At 50.4% G+C, this 19,378-nt stretch overlaps 1 protein-coding gene across 3 annotated transcripts in view; it reads left to right on the top strand.

Moving 5' to 3' along the window:
- SH3RF3 (SH3 domain containing ring finger 3) overlaps positions 1-19,378 on the top strand; it is a 188,481-nt gene that overhangs the window by 134,865 nt on the left and 34,238 nt on the right. For all 3 annotated transcript variants that reach the window (XM_066268547.1, XM_066268548.1, XM_066268546.1), the window contains 3 exons: positions 6,934-7,013; positions 10,715-10,885; positions 12,821-13,050. In XM_066268547.1, coding sequence (XP_066124644.1) covers positions 6,934-7,013; positions 10,715-10,885; positions 12,821-13,050 — 481 coding nt within the window. The remainder of the gene's footprint in view (positions 1-6,933; positions 7,014-10,714; positions 10,886-12,820; positions 13,051-19,378) is intronic.

The raw sequence follows: 19,378 nt of genomic DNA, 5'->3' as shown, positions 1-19,378 counted from the left end.
TCCCAGAATCACTTGAGGTGAAGCCATTAAGAATCAAAGCAGTTAGCAGTGTGATTCTCAAGGATGAAACTGGTTCCAGTGGGGGCCAGGCCCCAGACCCGGCCCTGTCCAGCATGGTCAGAGCTGGAGGACAAGGGGCACAGGAAGCCCTGGGGTTGCATTAATTAATCTTAAACCAGAATTTTCTTGTCCCCCATGTCCTAAGAGTGGTTTATCCCGCTGCCTGGCAGTGCTGATTTGGAGGCCTGTGGATGCATTGTGCTTACAGATGTCCAGTTGGGTCGCAGAGAGAAGAACTGTGTGGCCCTGGCCAGTTGGCTCAGTGGTAGAACATCAGCCTAGCATGTGGTTGTCCTGGGTTTGATTCCTGGTCAGGGGAAGGGACCATCTGCTTCTCCACCCCTCCCCGTTCTCTCTCTTTCTCTCTCTCTCTCCCCCTCTTGCAGTCATGACTCGATTAGAGCAAGTTGGCCCTGGGTGCTAAGGATGGCTCCATGGCCTCCACCTCAGGTGCTAAAAAAAAAAAAAAAAAAAAAAGGCTCTAGTTGCTAAGCAACAGAGCATCACCTTCTAGTGGGGTTGCTGGGTGGATCCCAGGCAGGGCACATGTGGGAGTCTCTCTGCCTCCCTGCATTTCACTTAAAAAATTAAAAATAATATAAAATTTTTTAAAAAGAGAGAAGCCTGACCAGGCAGTGGCACAGTGGATAGATGTTCAGAATGGAATGCAGAGGGCCCAGGTTTGAAACGTAGAGGTCACCAGCTTGAGCACAGGCTCACTAGCTTGAGTGCAGGGTCGCTGGCTTGAGTGTAGGATCATAGACATTACCCCATAGTCACTGGCTTGAGCCCAAAGGTCGCTGGCTTGAGCCCAAAGGTCGCTGGCTTGAAGCCGAAGGTCGCTGGTTTGAGCAAAGGATCACTCAGACTGCTGTAACCCCCTGGTCAAGACACATATGAGAAAGCAATCAATGAACAACTAAGATGCTGCAACAAAGAATTGATGCTTCTCATCTCTCTCCCTTCCTGTCTGTCCCTCTTTCTGTCTGTCTCTCTCTCTCTCTCTCTGTCGCAAAAAAAAGAGAGAAGAGCCATGTTGTTCTGTGACGCCCATCAGGAGGCTCCGTGGAGGCCCCCAGGCCCCATCGGTCACCTCTTGCTCAGCTGTCACTGGGGACATCCCTCCACTCACTACCTCCAGTGGCGTTACTTGTCACCTCACATCAGCAGCAACAAAAATAGACATCTGACTCACAGGAGGGTGGGTGGAAACCCCTGTCCACAACAGAAAGTCACACTTAGTTTTCTGCTGGGCTTTGCACTACACTGCGCAGGGACCAGACAAGGCTGCATGCTCGCTCAGCCCAGTGTCAGTTTTAGATAGTCTCCATCTTGACCTTCAGGAAAAAAAGCTGTTTTCACGGGTGTGACCTCTCTGCTCCTTTGTTCCAGCTCCAAGTAGCAATTTGCTTGTAGTGTTTGTCCTATCAAGTTCCAGCAGACTGCCAGGGTCCCGGCCACACTGCTGAGGGCCCTGTCCTAGTGCTGTCTCTAGGTCCTGTCCTGTCCCAGGGCGGCCCTTTGGCTGCGCCAATCACTCCTGGGCCTGGCTAGCCCCACCCCACCACAGCCCTTCCTGGCCCTCCTAACACCCTGCCCCACGAGGGTGCTGTGTTTGGCTTAACCAGCAGAGTTGGCAGAAGCTGGCAAACATAGGTTCTTGAGCCCTAATGCCGCGTGTTCCAGCCCAGTCCAAGGTCCCAGCCAGCCTTCTCCTGCTGCCTGGCAGACAGAAATCAATGTGCTCTGTCTCTCCCGACCACTTGTAGGATTCTGACTTCAGTGGTTCGAGGTCGTTGGGAGGTGAAGACCCTGCACAAGATGCCTTCGGTGACAGCAAGACTCAGAACACACCATCACAGGTCACTGGTGCTGAGCCTGAGTGGTGACAGCTGGGGCGGGGCAGGCTGTGTCAGGAGAGTTGATTTTGGACAGGAGGCATGTTAACAAGCAGAGCTCTGGGTCTGAGGTCTATCTGAGCTGGTCGTCTTGTGTGTCTGCTCCACTCAGTGCCTGGCTCACTCCTGCCCGCACACTGCTGGCCGCAGTCACCTGGGCTTGGTCACAGATCAGCTGATCCTCAGGCGCCCCCTCCTCGTCTCCTCCTTTCTCCTCCTGGCAGCCCCACATGATGGCATGTATGGAATCCAGGAGAGCATGGGATCACCATCGACCAGAGCTTGATCGTATTTTAGGCCTCAAATAATTTAACCCTATTCTTTTTATTATTTTGACCATGTATCAGAAAACCATTGTCACTTGTTGGTATTAAAAATGATGAAATATTTGAACATACAGACTTTAAAAAAAAATTATCCCAAATTCCAAGTACCCTAAATGCCAATGTTATCATTTGGTACATAAATTTCCAGACCTTTTTTTCCCACGGAAATACAAGCATCATTTACAGAAGTGAGGTCATACTACGTATCCATTTCTCTGACCACCTTTCCCACTTGATGGACGTCACAGCCTGCCCTGCCTCTCCATGCAAACCCCCCCATTCCTGCGTGGTATGTTGAACCTTGTACCGTGGGGTCTTTGGGCCACTTCAGGTTTCCCACGTTACAAATAGCGCCGTGGTGAATTTCCCACCTGAACCTTTATTCTGCCTCATTCAAATACTGTAAGGTCACTTTAAACCAGAATGGCTGGCCCTAGGAAGTGTGCTGCTGCCCCAAATTGAAGGGGTCCTTCTGGTCTTTGTCTTGCTTGGTTCTCTGCAGGCTTCAGCCCAGTTGACCACTGCTTCCCTTGTGAATCGTTGCTCCCCTGGACCCCGACCACAGTGCTGTTTTTTATCCTGTCCCCTCTGCCATCTCCTCGGTCATGCTGGTGGTCCGCGGGCCAAGTCCCAGGATGTTCTCTGTCCTCGCTGCACACTTTCCCTCAGGCTGTCTCATCCACCTCCTACCTGACTTCAGTAATGACAGCCAGCACTGATCGAGGGCTTAAGTTAAATGGTCTCATTTAACATCTCAACAGAGAAGACAGGAGCCTTAAGGACCCCATCATCTCATCTGTAAGTCATATCTACCCAGCCTTTATTATTCATTTTCCAAAGTGCAGGAAGCATGGATTCACACATTTTGCCTGGTCTTTCCGAGGTTGTAGGTGGGAGGGTAAATCCAGCCCCGTTGCTGCATTGCAGTTGACAGTGGACGTCCCTTATTCGTATCTTAAGCATGAGGAAGCTGAGTCTCCACAACTTTACTTGTCCGAGGTCACACAGACAAGGCTCGCACACGTGAGGACTAAGGACATACCTGTGCAGCTGCGTCGCTTGCTGAGTAGACAGGCTGTTTGCCGACGGTCCCCAAATCTATACCTCTCAACCAGTCCACCTTCTCGGCTGGTTGGCGTCACCAGTGGTCTCATCTTCAGGGACACCAGGCATGTCAAACTGCACATGACCAACACAGATGACCTCCCCCCAGATCTCATACTCCTTGTACCTTCCAATGGCTTCTCTGTCTGGCTGGTTGCTGAGGCCAGAAACTGGGCTTAGTCTCCTCCCTCATGCCCTTCAGCTAGTGATGCGCCAGTCCTGCTAGTAGAGGAGGGAATCATGGACTCCCCACTATGCTTGTGCCCCACTATGCCAGAAGATGTGCATGTGTCACCCCATGTGGCAGGAGAGAAAAGGAACCTGAGGTGGGAGATTATTCTGGATTACCCAGGGAGCCCAATGTAATCACAGGAGTCTCTATAAGAGGGAGGCAGGCAGTTTGGAGTCAGGGGATGTGGTGATGGGAGCAGAGGTCACAGAGAGATGTGAAGATGGCACATGGCTGGCTTCCAAGGTTAGGGATGAGGCTACAAGCCAGGGAGTGAGGGGGCTGTACATGCTGGGAGAAGAGGGCTTGGACTCTGCCTCAGAGCCTCTGGTGGGAGCACAGTACTGCTGACACCTTGCCTTGGGACTTTTGACTGTCAGGACTGTCAGAGCTGTCTGTGTTTTTCTGAGTCACTAAGTTTGTCATGTTCTGCTCCAGCAGCTATAGGACACTCAAACAGACGGCACAGTGCATGAGCATGTGGCCTCTGGCATCGGGCCGCTTGCATTCATGCCCCGCCCTGGCTGTGTACCAGCTGTATGACTGAGCCATTATTGACCTCTGTGCCTCATATGCTGATTTAAAAAACAAACAAAAACTCACCTACTTCCTAGGCTCATTTGAGAATGAAATGCATTATTCCAGATACATGCTGGTGAGCTGCAGATAAGAGGAGCAGCTGTCATCTTTACTGCTGTTTTTCTCACCTACCACCAGACCTCTCTCCATTCCCAGACCCCCCACCCAGACCTGGCCTTCCTCAGTGCTACAGGCACGTCCCCCTGTGAGCCGTGGGTCTGACCCTATCTCTGTCTTTCTCCTGTCAGTCCTCCAGGGCGCCTCTCTGCCCTCAAGGTGAAGACCAGTACCCTCCCTGTGGCTCAGGAGGCCTCGTGCAGACTGGCCCTGCACTGCACCAGCACCCCTCATCGCTCCCTCTTCCTTTCTTTCAGTTTCTCTACACTTGCTGTGCTTGCCTTTGCCAGCCCTTGCTGGACAGACCGCTCCTCCTCCACCTCTCCCGACTCTCACCACCTCACCTAGCAGGCCCACCCCCTGCTCACAGAAGCCCTCTCTGCCACACCCTCAGGTGAGGTCCCTGTTGTGTATTCGGTGGCCCTGCTCTTGCTGGGACCCCCATGTCTATAATGACATGTCTAATGCTTGCCCCCCTCCCCAGTGTAAGCCCCACACTGGAGTCAGAGGCTGTGTCTTTGCCCCTGGTTCTGACAGGTAGTCAGGCAGAATCCGTGAGGACTCATGCAGGCAGGACCACCCTACAACTCAATTGACCATCACTATTTTCTTGCTTGTGTGGAGAGCCAAGAGGGGCATTTCTTATCAACTCACTGACCAGTTCTGACCTGGCTTAGCTGATGAACTCCACACTGGAGGTGCGCATGGACCTCTGCTGACCTTGTCCAGCATGGTGCCATGCCTGCCTGTTTGAGTGAGTGAAGGGCCCTAATGTCCTGCACACACCTTCAGTGGCTGCACAAGGAGAGCTGTGAGGAAACCAGCACTCAGGGTGCTTGCCCATACCCCAGGTGTCTGCCCCTGTAGAAGGCACCTTCCCACCCCTGCCTGCCGCTCTGTGAAGGATGGTCCCTGGCCGGCTGTGGTGAACTCTGCCAGCTACCTCCTTGAAAGAAGAACATTCCCACGCTTTAATACGGAATGCCTTCTGGTGTCTGTCTCCCCTCCTAGGTTGGCAGGTGTGTTGAGCAGATGGAAGTCCCCTGAAACTATCAGCAGAAGGAATGTCCTTGTAGCCCAGTTGCCACAGAGCACTCTAGAAAACAGTACCTGTGCACCAGCAGGTGTGCAGGGAAGGGACTCGCGAAGGGGCTGCTTTGGCAATCAGCATTTCCTCTCACGGGTGCTGGCGTTGGGAAGGGGAAGTCCTTGGAGGCTCTGAGGTATCTTGGAGACTGTCCACGTTGCACGTTCTCACTCTACCAGGCACTTTGATGTTTAAACAGCAAAAAGAAATAGAATTCCTAACTTCTTAGAGGTCATGGAAGATGCGCTATGATTTCCAGCACCTTTCATGGCCCCTGGGTGGGGGGGGGAGTTGGCCACCTAGGGAGGGGTTAGAAGGTTGCCTTACATTGTGGAGCTGATCCACTAGGCAAGGTCAGAACTGGTCAGGGGGTTGAGCTGTGTTAGTTTTCGGGGGCAGCTGTTAACAGGGCCACACACTGGGTGGCTCCAAGCAACAGGGAGTTACCCTGTTCACAGTTCTGGAAGCCAGAAGACCAAAGTCAAGGTGTTGGCAGAACCGGTTCCTTCTGAAGGCTGAGGGAGAATCCAGCCAGGCCTGTCTTCCGGTTCCTGGGCGGCGGCTGCTGCAGTCCTCGGGGCTCCATGGCTGAGGACTTCCTTCCCTCCAGGGTCTCAGTCCTCCTCTCTCTTGTCAGGACACTTGTCACTGGGTTTGGGGCCCGTTGTAGTCAAGGGTAGTCTCATTTTAGGGTTCTTACCTTATATACCTTATTCAAATAAGGTCATGTCCACAGCACCAGGGGCTATACCTTGGACATAGCTTTTGGGCAGACACCATTCAATTCATTGGGGCATCTGAACAGGAAGACAGGGTGCTACCTTCAGAGTCACTGGGGTTGGTGGATGAGCTGGGGAGTGAGGAGATTTGGGGACACTGCTGTCCCTCCCTCTTGCCTGTGCAGGAATCGCCCTGGTGAGATGACTGCACAGCCCAAATCTCTGCTCGGCCTTACCACCCCCCTCAGGCAGCATAGCACACGCCTGATGTTTATGGACCCTCCAGTCCTCTCCCCACTTAGTGAACCTTGCAGCTCCGAGCCCTGCAGGTCTGAGGCAGGAGGCGCAGTTCCTGTTGGTCTCGTTGCCCAACAGCTGGCCCCTCTGTGCGCAGCCAGGGGACCAGTGTTCTGTAGAGATTAATTTTCAGTTCCTGGGAATGCCGTTTTGTTTTGTTTTTTTTAAGCCCAGGATTTGTAGAAAAGTTTTGTCCAGATTTCCTTTTTACAAACATAAGAATAATTAACTTGCGTTCTAAGAATAAAGGACAGGCTTTCAGACACCACCTTTCTGCACGTTGAGCGCAGTGTGCCGCTGATTAGCCCGGATGCGGGCTAAAGAGAGTTGTTTGGGCAGCAGCTTGGGAGGCCCTGTATCATGGCCACCAGGCTCTCTTGTGTGTTGAAAAAATGCTATGAACAACCCAGGCAACTAGACTCTGAGGAGCGAGCCAATGCCTTGGGACTCCAGCTCAACTCTGTCTCTCTTCCCTGGAGAAGCCTGTCACTCACTGTCCACTCTTGTCTGTTTGCAGGACACCTCACCCTTGGCCGGATCCAGCCCAGCGAAGGAGCAGCAGAGCAAGGCTCCCAAGGTCCCGCTGCCCCTCAACGTGTGAGCTGCTATTTATGTGTTGAGGCCTCATGCCTTCAGCCTCTCCCTGCCAACTCTGCTGGCGTGTGAACATGTGGTTTTCATAGGACTCTTTTGTTATTGGTTGGTCAGTTTAGTTATGTGCATCTAAGAACACGGCTCATGGGAAAGTGCAAGAAAATCAAGCAGGTCTTTAAATGTCATTGTCGCTAGGATACTTATCAGAAGCAGGGCAGATAATCAAAATATTTGATGACACAAGCACTGCCCAATCAGAAAAGGAGAAGCCATAGCACAGGGAACACCTCATGGGTCCTAAACAGGTCCGGGCCCTGGGCCCTGGCATCAGGAGCAATAGGTGGTCGTGGGACCTTCTTGGTGGCTCAGAAGCAGCTCGGTACCTTAACAACTGTGTCCTAGCTAAACAGGGCCCAGTGAGTCACGGCTGGAAGTGATGAATTTGTCTGGTTAGAAAACCTGCTCTTGTTAAATTATAGTTCTTAGAAGATAAGTGTGGTTTGGAAATTCCCACTTAACTAATGTTCAGAGCTGGACTGCCTTCTGCTCTTTTACTTGGCAATGGGTCAGCCACTTGAATGAATGTTTTAAGGTGGAGAATGTAAATGTGGTAAATAATGTGGTGCAGTGGAAAGCTCCACAGATACGACGCAAGTCAGAGATCTATACTGTTGCAGAAAAGAATGCGTTTTAAGCAAAATGCCTTTTGAAAAAGCAACTTGCCAAGCTCTGAAAGGTTTCTGAGACATAGCTCAGAAATCCTGCACATGCTCACCAACCTCTCTAAACTCTGTGGGAATGTCTGCCCATATCTGGCGCAGATGGGAATCACTGAATGTCCTCCCCCTGCCCACTCTACTGTGATTAGGCTATTAGCATGTCCAACCGAACAAAAGGAAGTGGAGACTCACCTCTATGTAATCTAGCTTCCTGAGTGGAATATACATCAGCACACTGCCTTCTAGATGTCTTTAGGCTGAATATAAGTTATCACTACCACTGGACAGAAGACCCTGTCCTCCAACGAGGTCTACTAGATGAGCTCCGGTGACTGCCACTTGGTCCTGGGCCCGGGTGGTGGTGATAATCTCGTTCTTCTAGAACTGAACACAAGGCTCCTCCCCCTGAGTAAATAGATCTTCATCCACAGGAGACCCGGGGCCCTAAGGTTCTTTTCCAAGTGAGAGGCAGGATGCGGTGAGCTTTTTGAGAACAAGGTCCAGGTGTTTTCATGTTTTGGGCCTCATGTCAAATAATGTCCTTCAAAGGATGATAAGTGTTTTGGTAGGAATGTGTCCTCTGGTCACAGCAGTCATCTGAGTAGCAGGCAAACCATGGCCAGCGTGCCTATGATCGGCTCTTCTGAGTCCAGGGTGTGCTGTTTGTCCCAATACCGTGGCAGGTGGTATCACACACATCACAGCGCTATGAACAATCCACTTTGAAACATGTTCTTTGAAATTGCAGTTTTCATTTTTTTCCTCTAGAAAAAGACCCAGTTGACTTCATTAGTTATCAAGTAGGGGACTAGCCTCACCACTCACCTCTCCTTTTTTAGCTCTGGAAGTGAGCGGTCCCAGGCATCCTGGCGACAGCATGTAGGCTGGGAGCTGCTTTCTCTTTTTCTGACTGTTCTCCCCAAAGCAGTGTCATCAGTCAGGTTCACAGGTGGCCTGAAGCTGCACGTGAGGAGGGGGCCTTCACAAGCACAGGTGCTGCTGTGAGCTCGTGAGCCAGGGCGTCTATAACCCTCACATGCTTGGCCAGGCAGATCTGAAGGTCCATGATGGAATAACTTCAGTAGCCCTGCTTATTGAAATCCTCATGAGCGCTTGGGTTTGCCTTCTACAGGTTGAGTTACGTGCTTCAAAATAAAAGGCCTAATCACTCAGGTCAGCCATGGTGGACGCATACCTCCTCCAGCTCCAGGGCACCTCAATCAGAGCACTTCCCCGGCCTTCTGAGCATGGGTAGTACTCCTCCCCTAAGCAGTGCTCCCAGGCCACACTCCCACCTGGCTGCACCAGCTTTCCTCTGGCAGGCACCTAGTGAACAATCACAAGTGGGCATATCTCTCTAATTTGAGCTGTGTGGCCCTGGCAACCAAAAGAACTTATCAGGAGCAATGGGAAGCAGTCACCTACCGAGAACACAGCAAGCTATTGATAAGGAGAGGGAAGAGGGTGGGGAATTGACAGGGTACTAGAATACTTCTCTCCTTGATTAAAATGGAGGGGAAATCTGTAGACAGATTTTATGTAGACAGAAGGTCTTGCTGTAGAAACGAGCAAGGAATAAAGGTTCAGGACTGCAATGCTTGAAGACACCCAACAGACTGCCTGTGAAAACAGTAGTGCTTGTGAGTTCATTTGTTCACTAGATTCTAGTAGACTAAAAAAGTAAAAAAAAAGATAATGCAAGATGCTGGCAGTAATGCCAGTGGCCAAGGCCAGGCAGGTTCACACTGAATTCGGGCAGACAGTAGAGGAACTGCAGAGCCAGAAAGCATCAGACCATTCCCATTTATTAGATTCTTGCAATGTAACACTGTGGTAATACTGCGCGCGGTAACACTGTGGAATACTTTGCTGCTCTGGGTTGTGAGGAGTGAGAGTGGTTGGTTTTGAACTATGGTGAGAACTGCATCAGGCAACTGTATTTGCTCACAAGATAGAGGCAGGAAAGTGGGTAGGAGCTTCATTTCAATAAGAGACCAGAGGTTTTAGTTGACCACTTCCAGGACGTGTGGGGTCTCTGGGGCCTGAAGAGGCTCAGACATGCCCAGGGCACCTGGCTGACCCTTGAAGGGGCCTTCTTAGGAGATGGATACAGAAATGTGACATGACTAAGTAGGGTTCAGCTGAGAACAAGGCATCTTGGACCTAAGAGGCCTCATGAGGAACATGCTAGAACAGAATGAAAATCCTGTGGACATCAAAAATTCCAGTGGCCTTAAAATAAATAAGACAAAACAAAATAAAACCTGCCACGCCATTCCCACGTCTTAACCTTAACACTCCAAGCACCTCTTCTTGATTCGACGGCCAAGGAATTTTTACAGTGTTACCATAAATTAGTTATGGTATGAATGTTTCAAGAAAGAGTGCAACCAAAACTTCCCTCGCTAGACTGCTTTTTCCTTAGAAAGGGCTTTTGCAGCTCCCGCAGCGCAGCGTGGTGGACTACCTGGCCCGTCAGACAAACGGGGAGAGCGCACTCTAGTCTGCTCACCTTACTCTTATCCCCTGCAGTGCTCTCCTGCCCAGAGCATCAAGCTATGCCCAATGTAGGGAACATAAACACAAAAGCAAAGGAGTGAGCCCAAGGACCCAGCCCCCAGTTCTACTTCTGACATGCCCCTGGGCCCTGGATGTGTCATATAGCCTCACTGAGCTGTCAGACCAGAAAGGAGGTGTGGGATGCACACTTGCCTGGGCAGCTGCAGGGCTGTGCAGTAACCATGGGCTCAAGGTCAAGAGGCTGAACTCTGCCCATTTCCTACATGGCTTCCCCCTCCCCTACCGCTGTCTTTATTTCCTGTGAAGAGCAAGTCATGTGCTGTGTGTGTGCAAGTTCCCAAGGCCTCAGACACTCTATAGGCTGGGTTCACCCACAGAAGAGCTGACAGGGGGCTGGATGACCCCCAGGAGTCCTGCACCCGCCCTGCCTGCCACCATTTATCCTTGCCCTGCCTCTGCCTGCAGGTACCTGGCGCTCTACGCCTACAAGCCCCAGAAGAGTGACGAGCTGGAGCTGCGCAAGGGGGAGATGTACCGTGTTCTCGAGAAGTGTCAGGATGGCTGGTTCAAGGGAACATCCTTGAGGTCTGGGCTCTCTGGGGTGTTCCCAGGAAACTACGTGACATCTGCCTTCAGGTGAGGCCATGCTGGGTCTGCGCCCCCCAGAAACATAGTTCGGAAGGCACACAGGACACCCCTGCCTGCGGGCTTTGGCCTGGAGCTGAAATCCCCGTGAACGAGGCTCTGTATGACAAGAACTCCACAGTTAGATGTGCTTGTCTTTTCCTGATCAGACACTGGCTGCCGGGGGAGAGGATAGGGACAGGACGAGCCAGAGTTGGGCAGCAGCACAGGTGGGGACAGGCGGTCACCAAGGAAAGTAAAACCAGAAGGGTGTCTATGTGAACATGCACAGTGAGGCCAGTGGCATGTCGGTGTGTCGCACAGGCTGGTCATACATAAACACGCACCTAGTCATGTGTGCAAAGGAAAAACGCTACACTCTGAAAAGCTGAGTCGTTCCTTCCTTGTGCTTTTCTGTGTTTCACATATTTTCTATTATATTATTTTTATTTAAAAAAAAACGCTCAACAAAACAGAGCAACTTAAAATATCCACTGAAATTGTTATCCAGAGTTGTCTGAGAATTTCCTGTTGAATAGCTGGGTCTGTTGTGTGGTTTTATGTCAGCCAGTCTCTCTCATGGAAACCCTTTGGGTCAGCACTATGTCCCCACTGCAGGACACACCAACACTGAAGACGGGCCCTTAGCTTTATGCTCCCTTTGAAACAAGAATGTGGTGCAAACAATTAAATGATGCTCAGACCTTGCACTGAGGGCTAGACTGGTCCATGCTTCTTCTCAAAGCAGCCAGAGCAGGGCTGGCCTAGAAATGGGCTCACACATCTCTCTTCCCAACCCTTCCTGGGAAAGGTTGTATTTGTGAGCCTAGTTTATTAGTAATTTTTAAAAATTTCTTAAGAGTACAAGTGAATTCAGGAGATGGCAGATAGGATAAAAAAATTTCATGGTTGTGGCCAGCAGCTGACCTGGTGCTTTGCTGGGAGTGGTCTCAGAGCAGCTTTGAGGGCTTGTGAGGGCTGCCGTGGTCCCCGACATCCAACTTATCCCGGAGGCCCTTTCCCTGCAGCTGTTTGGCAAAAGCTGACTCAGTGCTTCATGGGCTTCTCCCTTTAGATGTCAGACCCAGTGGTACAAGCCACACAGAGAGGGGCCCGGAAGCCATGGGCCTGGCCATGCCTGTTCTCAACCATGTGTGGCTTCTGGTGGCTCATGACTGAGATCCCAAGGGGACAAAGAGGAGTTGACTGAGCTTTTGGACAGATGGAAGACATTGCAGTCCCCCAAATCTAAACCTCTGGAAGCTTTCAAGACCTGACCCTGCCATATTCTGCATGCCCACAGCCAGTATATGGATTTAGTGCAATCCCAAGGATGAAAAGCCCATTTTCCAAGCTCTGTTTCCTTTTGTATTTCTTAAACACTCTGAGCTGGTTTCATCTGGAGCTGTGGGGTGGAAAGGCATCTGTTCCCTGGTACGAAACTGTAAGTTCTCTGGCATTGCTCAGCGGGACATGGCTTCTCTATGCCTGTCAGAGGCCAGCTGAACAGGAGTATCAAGAGGGAGTGGGTTCTGGCCACCGCTTCCCACCATGTCTCAGGTGTGTCCAAGCCTCCTGGGATGTGACTGAGTCACCTGTTCTTCCTGGATGCATTTGGGGACACACAGGTGTTTGTTAGAATGAAACAGTAGCAAAATATTTTATGGATCAGAATCATTCCTCTGTTGTTTTAGAGTTCTGCTATTTCTTGATTATTCACATTGAGAGCAAGCCCCCATGAAGGTTTTATAAAGGGTGTCCTTGCCAGCTGGAACTCGGGGCACTGCTTGCCCACAAGGGTTATCTTGGCATTGGTTTGGGATTTGTATCCTGGCCTGCTTGGCCTTCATCTGGGGACCAGCGTGCAGAGCAGACCTTTATCAGTGGCCTGTGTAGTGTGGTTTCATCAGCACCGCCACACAAATTCATTCTGCTTTATTTCCTCAGCGCTCCCTTAGGAGGGGCTGGGCCACCCCACAATAACGTGGTTAGAGGGTCTCCACTGGCCAAAGGGATGGCCACCACCACCCACCCAGGCGCTGGGACTTTGAGAAGCCCTGCCACCACTGTCATCACAGCCCAGGCCCAGCCCCAGGCAACCTTTCCCCTAAAGGGCACTTGTTTGTGGCACTCAGCCCCACCGGTGGCCAGCCAAGCCCAGAGCACTGTCCCCACAGGTATGTACCAGTCATTTTGGGACCTCACTCTCCAGAACAGTTTGACAAGGGGTTGGGGTCTTGGGTACACAAATCGTAGAGACATTTTGGCCCAGGTGTCAGGCAGTTCACAGAGGGAACAGAGTGTGTGTGGGGGAGGTGAGGGGTATTTGTTTCTTACAGTCGACCTCTGCTTATCTCCAGGAAATCTGACTTACCATACAACCGCATCCCAACAGCTGGAACATATTAGAGAATTTAAGACTGTTATACATCTCATTGTAGCAAGAGGACTGCATGGACTAATAAGATCAGCAGAAGTGGTTTTGGACTCTCCCTTGTGAGGCCCCTAGGAGGATATGAGCTCCACTTGCTGGGCACCTCCTGGGACAGGGCTGTGATGAGACACAGACCTAGAATGTCCCCGAAGCTGGAAGGAGTTACGGTTGTGGCACCTTCACCTCATGTCAGCACTATCAGTAGATAGGCTGGTATAACTTAAGGAAAAACTGGCTTACTCCTAGTATGGTGTGAAGTGATGAGAAATTATGGGAGGGGGGGTGTCTTACAGGCGTCAAGAAAGTAAACACGCCTTGTTTGGAAGCTTAGCATTGAGCTAATGAGAACTGCTGGAGTTTGACTTGTGTGACAGTCCCAGGAGCCCACACCAATCACTCTGAAACTGTGGGGCCAGCAGCACGGTCACCATGCAGGAAAGGAGCCCAAAGCAGGAAGATGTGACTCTAAGCTTCATTTATATGACACAGAATTCCCCCCGCTCTGCCAACCTTATTCTCTAGAAATCATCTCTCTTGTTCTCAAAGTGAGACTTAAAGGACAAAAAGAATGTGAACTCTTTGGGGCATTAAAATGTGCTACCTTTTAGAACCTAGTTAACCAGCAGACGAACTGTTAGCCATGCCCCAGATGCAGCCTCCCGAGGATGAGAGTCGGGACAGTTTCCAGTGCAGGCATGGGCTGCAATTTTTCCTGAGGCCCTTGCTGATGGACTGGTGGGTAGATGTGCCCTGGCCACCCTTCCCCAGTTACTCTTTGGGGCAAGTGGCCTGCATGGTCCCATGCTAATGCCAGTCTGAGCTTTTAGGTGACAGGAGGAACCCCTAAATATGGCATGAATCAGCTTGAGTCATGTGCCTCCTAACACACAGAGCATGTTCCAACTGTCAGCTCTCACAGGCTCCCAGCCAGTGGACAGTGCTGGCTAGGAGGGCGATGCTGCTGTGTGGGGGCCCTGGCATGGGGCCCTGGGGACCTGGACAGGGAGAGTAGGCAGGGCTTCTCAGAAGAGGGCCATCCCAGAATGAGCAGCATGGTGACACTCAGGGGACAAGGAAGGGTACATCTGAAGCAGGAAGGAAGAAGTAGTCAGACAAAAGTGGCTGAGCATAGTCTTGCTCTACCAGCAGTGAGTGGTTTCGTCAGGACAGAGCTGGCAGGAGCCTGGTGAGGGCCTGAGTGTGGGGACAGGAACTGGCTCGGTGATGGGGCTGCCAGCGTGGCTGTGGACCCATGTCTTCCTCGACAAACCACATCACATCCACAGACACTGCACGAGACTCTCTGCACAGCATGGACATTTTATTGTGCTGTCCGAGAATAAGAATATTATTGGTGTTCTTGGTGCATGAGATTCAAACAAGTAAACAACAGTTAGCACCAGGTCTGGGGGGTGGATCCTCTCTTGAAGGTGGTGGGGACCCACCACAGGATTTGAAGCCAGAGGGTTGACACTGTAAAGATCACCAGGCACAGCAGGGAGCAAGAGGCAGTGTGGGGCAACCTATGGCCAGGAGCCAGCGAACGGTGTTGCTGTGCATAAGTGACAGGTGACAACGGATCTGGACCCAGCAAGGGGAGAGCATGGTGAGCTACTACAGAGGCAGAATGGCTGTGACTTAGATATGATGGAAGAGGTCAGGTAGAGTGGAGAACCAATTCCAGTGTCCAGGTTTCTGGAACCAACTAACCAGGAAGATTAGTTGTGTGTGCCTCTCACATCAGGGGTAGACATACATGACCTGGACTCTACACGTGCCCTCCATTCAGATGACAAAATATGAGAGGTTACGTGGGTCCCGTCCAGGGAGGAAGGCGGTGGTGAAAACATCGAGGGGCCTTTCAGGGGCAGCAGGGTGGACTTGTGGATTGCAGTGCCTGGTCATCAGTGGCTGGAGGTGGCCTTCGGATGCCCGTGCCTGGCCTCATTCTGGTGGCCTTCATGTCCAGCAGCCATGGGATCTGGCCCAGGGAAACCTTGTGGGTAGGCTTGGCACTTTCCTGGCTACAGAGCCAACAAGACTGACCGAGGCATCTCAGAGACTCTGGGAGTTCCTAGTAGCCTTTCATATGTATCTGTTCTTCTTTAAAAAACAAGAGTGAGTCCTGTGTCTGCAGCTGTGGCCTGCAGGGCTGGGGAGGAGCTCGCTGTCCTTGTCCTGAGAGAGCTCTACGGCAGTGTCATCTGGAGCCAGACCTCTTCTCCCCTGTCACCTTCCTATTAGCTAGGCTTCTAGCCTGGCTCAAGCATCCGACACTGGTTACTGGGAGCCTTCATCTGAGGATACAGCCCTTGTAGTGGCCAGGGAACCAAATGGACCCACAGCAGAGCTCCCTGACTGGTGCTCCACACAAAATACTGATCTCCTTGGCCCTTGGAGTCCCCGTCCAGGACCTGGGACACCTAAAGTCTCAAACCAGGTCCCTTCTGGCTGTAACATGCTGTCCACTCAGTCTGCACGCCACACAGATATTTCTCTGTGCACCACCACAGCCCCGCCTCCGCCGGTGCACTTCCTAGCACGCACAATGTTATCTGCATGAATACCAGTATGACGTCCTTCCCACGCCACAGCTGGCTGGTGACTGTCCCCATTCAGAGGAAGAAGCGAGATCTGCCAGCCATTTCTCCCTCTGTGGGATAACAAGCAGAATCTAAAGAAATCGGTGTGATTGGGGGCAGTGCAACCTTGGGTCTCAGTCCTCAGTCACCACAGTAACTGCCATTGTGACAAGCATTCCCTTCTGTCAGTTTAATGTTACATACAGAGCAGCACACGGGTGGTTATAATGGCTTCCCTGGTGCATTCCAAACCTAACACCCACCCCCTGCTCCCACGTATTGCTGTCACCACTGGGCTGAAGGATGGCTCCTGCCACTGATGTCCCTCAGCATTTTCCACTTTACTCTGCATTTTGTGAGGGGCAGGGTGGGGAGCGTTCACAGTACAGGTTAACTGACTGTACCCAGCTGTGATGACTCATTTTGGCAAACCCAGCCCGAGCAGGTAAGAAGCACTTCATCAATGATCTCACCTTGAGCCAAAGTCAAGCAGTTTGACACAAGCACAATAATCATGGCCATAGCGTGCAGCATGATTTGTTCCACTTAAGTGTTGTGATTATTTTTTGAGGGGCAGCACTTCCTGCAAAGTACTGTGTCCACACAGCCTCATGCCAGTGCTTAGCCAGGGCAAGAGCCCTGCAGCGCCATAGAGTCCTCAGCCAATAGCACTGAAAGAGAGCTCTATTCACACTCGGCAGTCTGTGAGGGGCAAGAAATGCAGAGGAGAACCAGATAGACCCCTTCTCCACCGCCAGTTAGAGAGATGGGCAAGGAAACTGGCTCTTTCCGTAGGTTTTGAAAAACACTACGATGGAGGGAAACGTAGGGTCTCAGAAAGCATGGAGGAGAAAGGGTGCCCTCAGATTGGGAGGAGCATCAGGCATGGAAAAGTTTATGGGAGGTTCTCAGGAGGAGGTGACACTGTTCTGAATTGTCTGAGCAGACTCAGCAGAAGGGCACTAGAGGCACAGGAGTGGCAACAAGAGGGGCAGTCCCCACCGTGGGACCTCACTCACTGTGATGTGATTGGAACAGCAGATGGATGGAGAACTTGGTTTGCTGATGCCAGTTTCTATGCCAATTTACTTTCATATCCAAGAATACATAACAGGAAAAAGAGGTATTAAATAGAAAAAAAAGTATAAAAGGAAGATGACTTTTTTTTTTTAAATGGGAGAGATGAGTTTGTTAGTAAATTGCGGGACAAAAGCTGGTAGACGAGAGAGGCTCTGAGCCAGGGGAGAGGACCTGGGGAAGGGGAGGGGTCGGCTGGTGAGACCTGTGTCCTGGTCCTTAGCACTGGAGGGAAGGGCGGGTCTGGAAGTGAGGAGTTGAGAATGAGGTTGGCCTGGAGCTGTGGGAGTGATGGTATTTCATTTCACTGGGAAGTGGGAACCAGAGAATAGGAAGGGATGGACTTGATAATGGAATGGGTCGTTTATTCATTCAACTACTTTTTATAAAGCACTGACCAGGTGCCAGGAGAGTTTCTAGGTCCTAGGGACAGAGAGCTAATGGGACTTGGGGCTCCAGGACTACAGAAATATGCCAAAGGTTTAAAGAGGAGAAGAAAGGGGAAACCAGGGAATGGAATAATGAATGGCATTTTCTCAAACAGCCTACCTCTCCTGTGGGTCATTTTGTTACACTGACTCATAGGTTCACTAGTGGGCCGTCATCTGTGTCAACACTCGGCTGGCTGATGCAGAAAGGGTGAAACTGAGGGAGAATCCTACTGAAGATCATGGAATTCCGCATTTTGCCACCAGCCAGTATAATATATCAAGCTTCTTTTTTTTTTTTTTTCTGATGGAGTATTTTTTTCTTCCCTAGTGGTTTAATTCTGTGAAATATATGAGCATGTTTTAGATGAGATGCTCTTTTTTAAAAGATTTGTTCACTTATTTTTATTTTATTTTTTTTCCTTTTTGTATTTTTTTGAAGCTGGAAACAGGGAGGCAGTCAGACAGACTCCTGCATGCATCCAACCGGGATCCACCCGGCATGCCCATCAGGGGGTGATGCTCTGCCCATCCGGGGCGTCACTCTGCTGCAACCAGAGCCATTCTAGCCCCTGAGGCAGAGGCCACAGAGCCATCCTCAGCGCCCGGGCCAATTTTGCTCCAATGGAGCCTTGGCTGCGGGAGGGGAAGAGAGAGACAGAGAGGAAGGAGAGGGGGAGGGGTGGAGAAGCAGATGGGCGCTTCTCCTGTGTGCCCTGACCAGGAATCGAACCCGGGACTCCCGCACGCCAGGCTGACGCTCTACCACTGAGCCAACTGGCCAGGGCCCTTGTTCACTTATTTTTTTAAAAAAATTTGAGCACCTACTACTGCCAAGCACTATTCTAGCTGTTTGTAATTAAATAGCAAATGTCCCATACTCATGGCACTTGCATTATGGTGTGTGTGTGTGGGGGGGTGGACAGAGTGTGTGACAGTCAGTACACAATAAAAAGATCTATTAACAGATTATTAAAAGGAGATAGTGCCTTTGTAGAAAAGAAAGGTTAAAACCACAATGAGGTATCACCTCACACTTGTCAGAATGTCTCTCATCAATAAATCAACAAACAGGTGTTGGAGAGGATGTGGAGAAAACGGAATCCTCTTGCACTATTGGTAGGGATGCAGATTGGTGCAGCCACTGTGGAACACAGTATGGAGTTAGCTAAAAAGCAAAACAAAACAAAAAAACATGGAACTGCCTTTTAACTCAGCAATTCCACTTCTGGGAATATATCTTAAGAAGCCTGAAACACTAATTCAAAAGATTATATGCACCCCTATGTTCGCTGCAGTGTTATTTACAATAGTCAAGATTTGAAGCAGCCCAAGTGCCCATCAGTGGATGAGTAGTAAAAAAGCTATGGTACATTTACACAACGGGATACTATGGAGCCATAGAAAAGAAGGAAATCTTACCCTTTGCAACAGTCTGGCTGGACCTGGAGATAATTATACTAAGTGGTATAAGCCAGTCAAAGAAAGACAAGTACCATATGATTTCACTTACTGTATTTCCCCATGTATAAGATGCTACCATGTATAAGTTGCACCTTAATTTGGGGTCTGAAATTTGAAAAAAAAATGTATTACATAAAGTAATTGAACTCAAGTTTTATTCATCATAAAATTCATCTGACTCCTCATCACTGTCAAAACTCCCGTCCATTAGCTTGTCCTCATCTGTGACTGATGATGAATCACTGTCTTCATATATTGCCTCGTCCTCAGTTCTGTTTATGGCAATTGAAATGCCACAACCACTGCATAAGATGCACCCAGTTTTTAGACCCCAAATTTTTTGAAAAAGGTTGCATCTATACATGGGAAATATGGTATACATGGAACCTAATGAACAAAAAAACTAACAGGTGAAATAGAGACAGACTCACACAGAGAGAGCAGGCTGACAGCTGTCAGCATGAGGTTGGGTGAGAGAAGTGGAGGGATAGAGCAAAAAAGGACAAAATACTCATGGACA

This window comes from Saccopteryx bilineata, chromosome 3 (genome assembly GCF_036850765.1).
Source record: "Saccopteryx bilineata isolate mSacBil1 chromosome 3, mSacBil1_pri_phased_curated, whole genome shotgun sequence".
Lineage (NCBI taxonomy): Eukaryota > Metazoa > Chordata > Mammalia > Chiroptera > Emballonuridae > Saccopteryx > Saccopteryx bilineata.
Note: the sequence above shows the minus strand (reverse complement) of the source record. Positions and strands in the feature narration are given on the sequence as shown.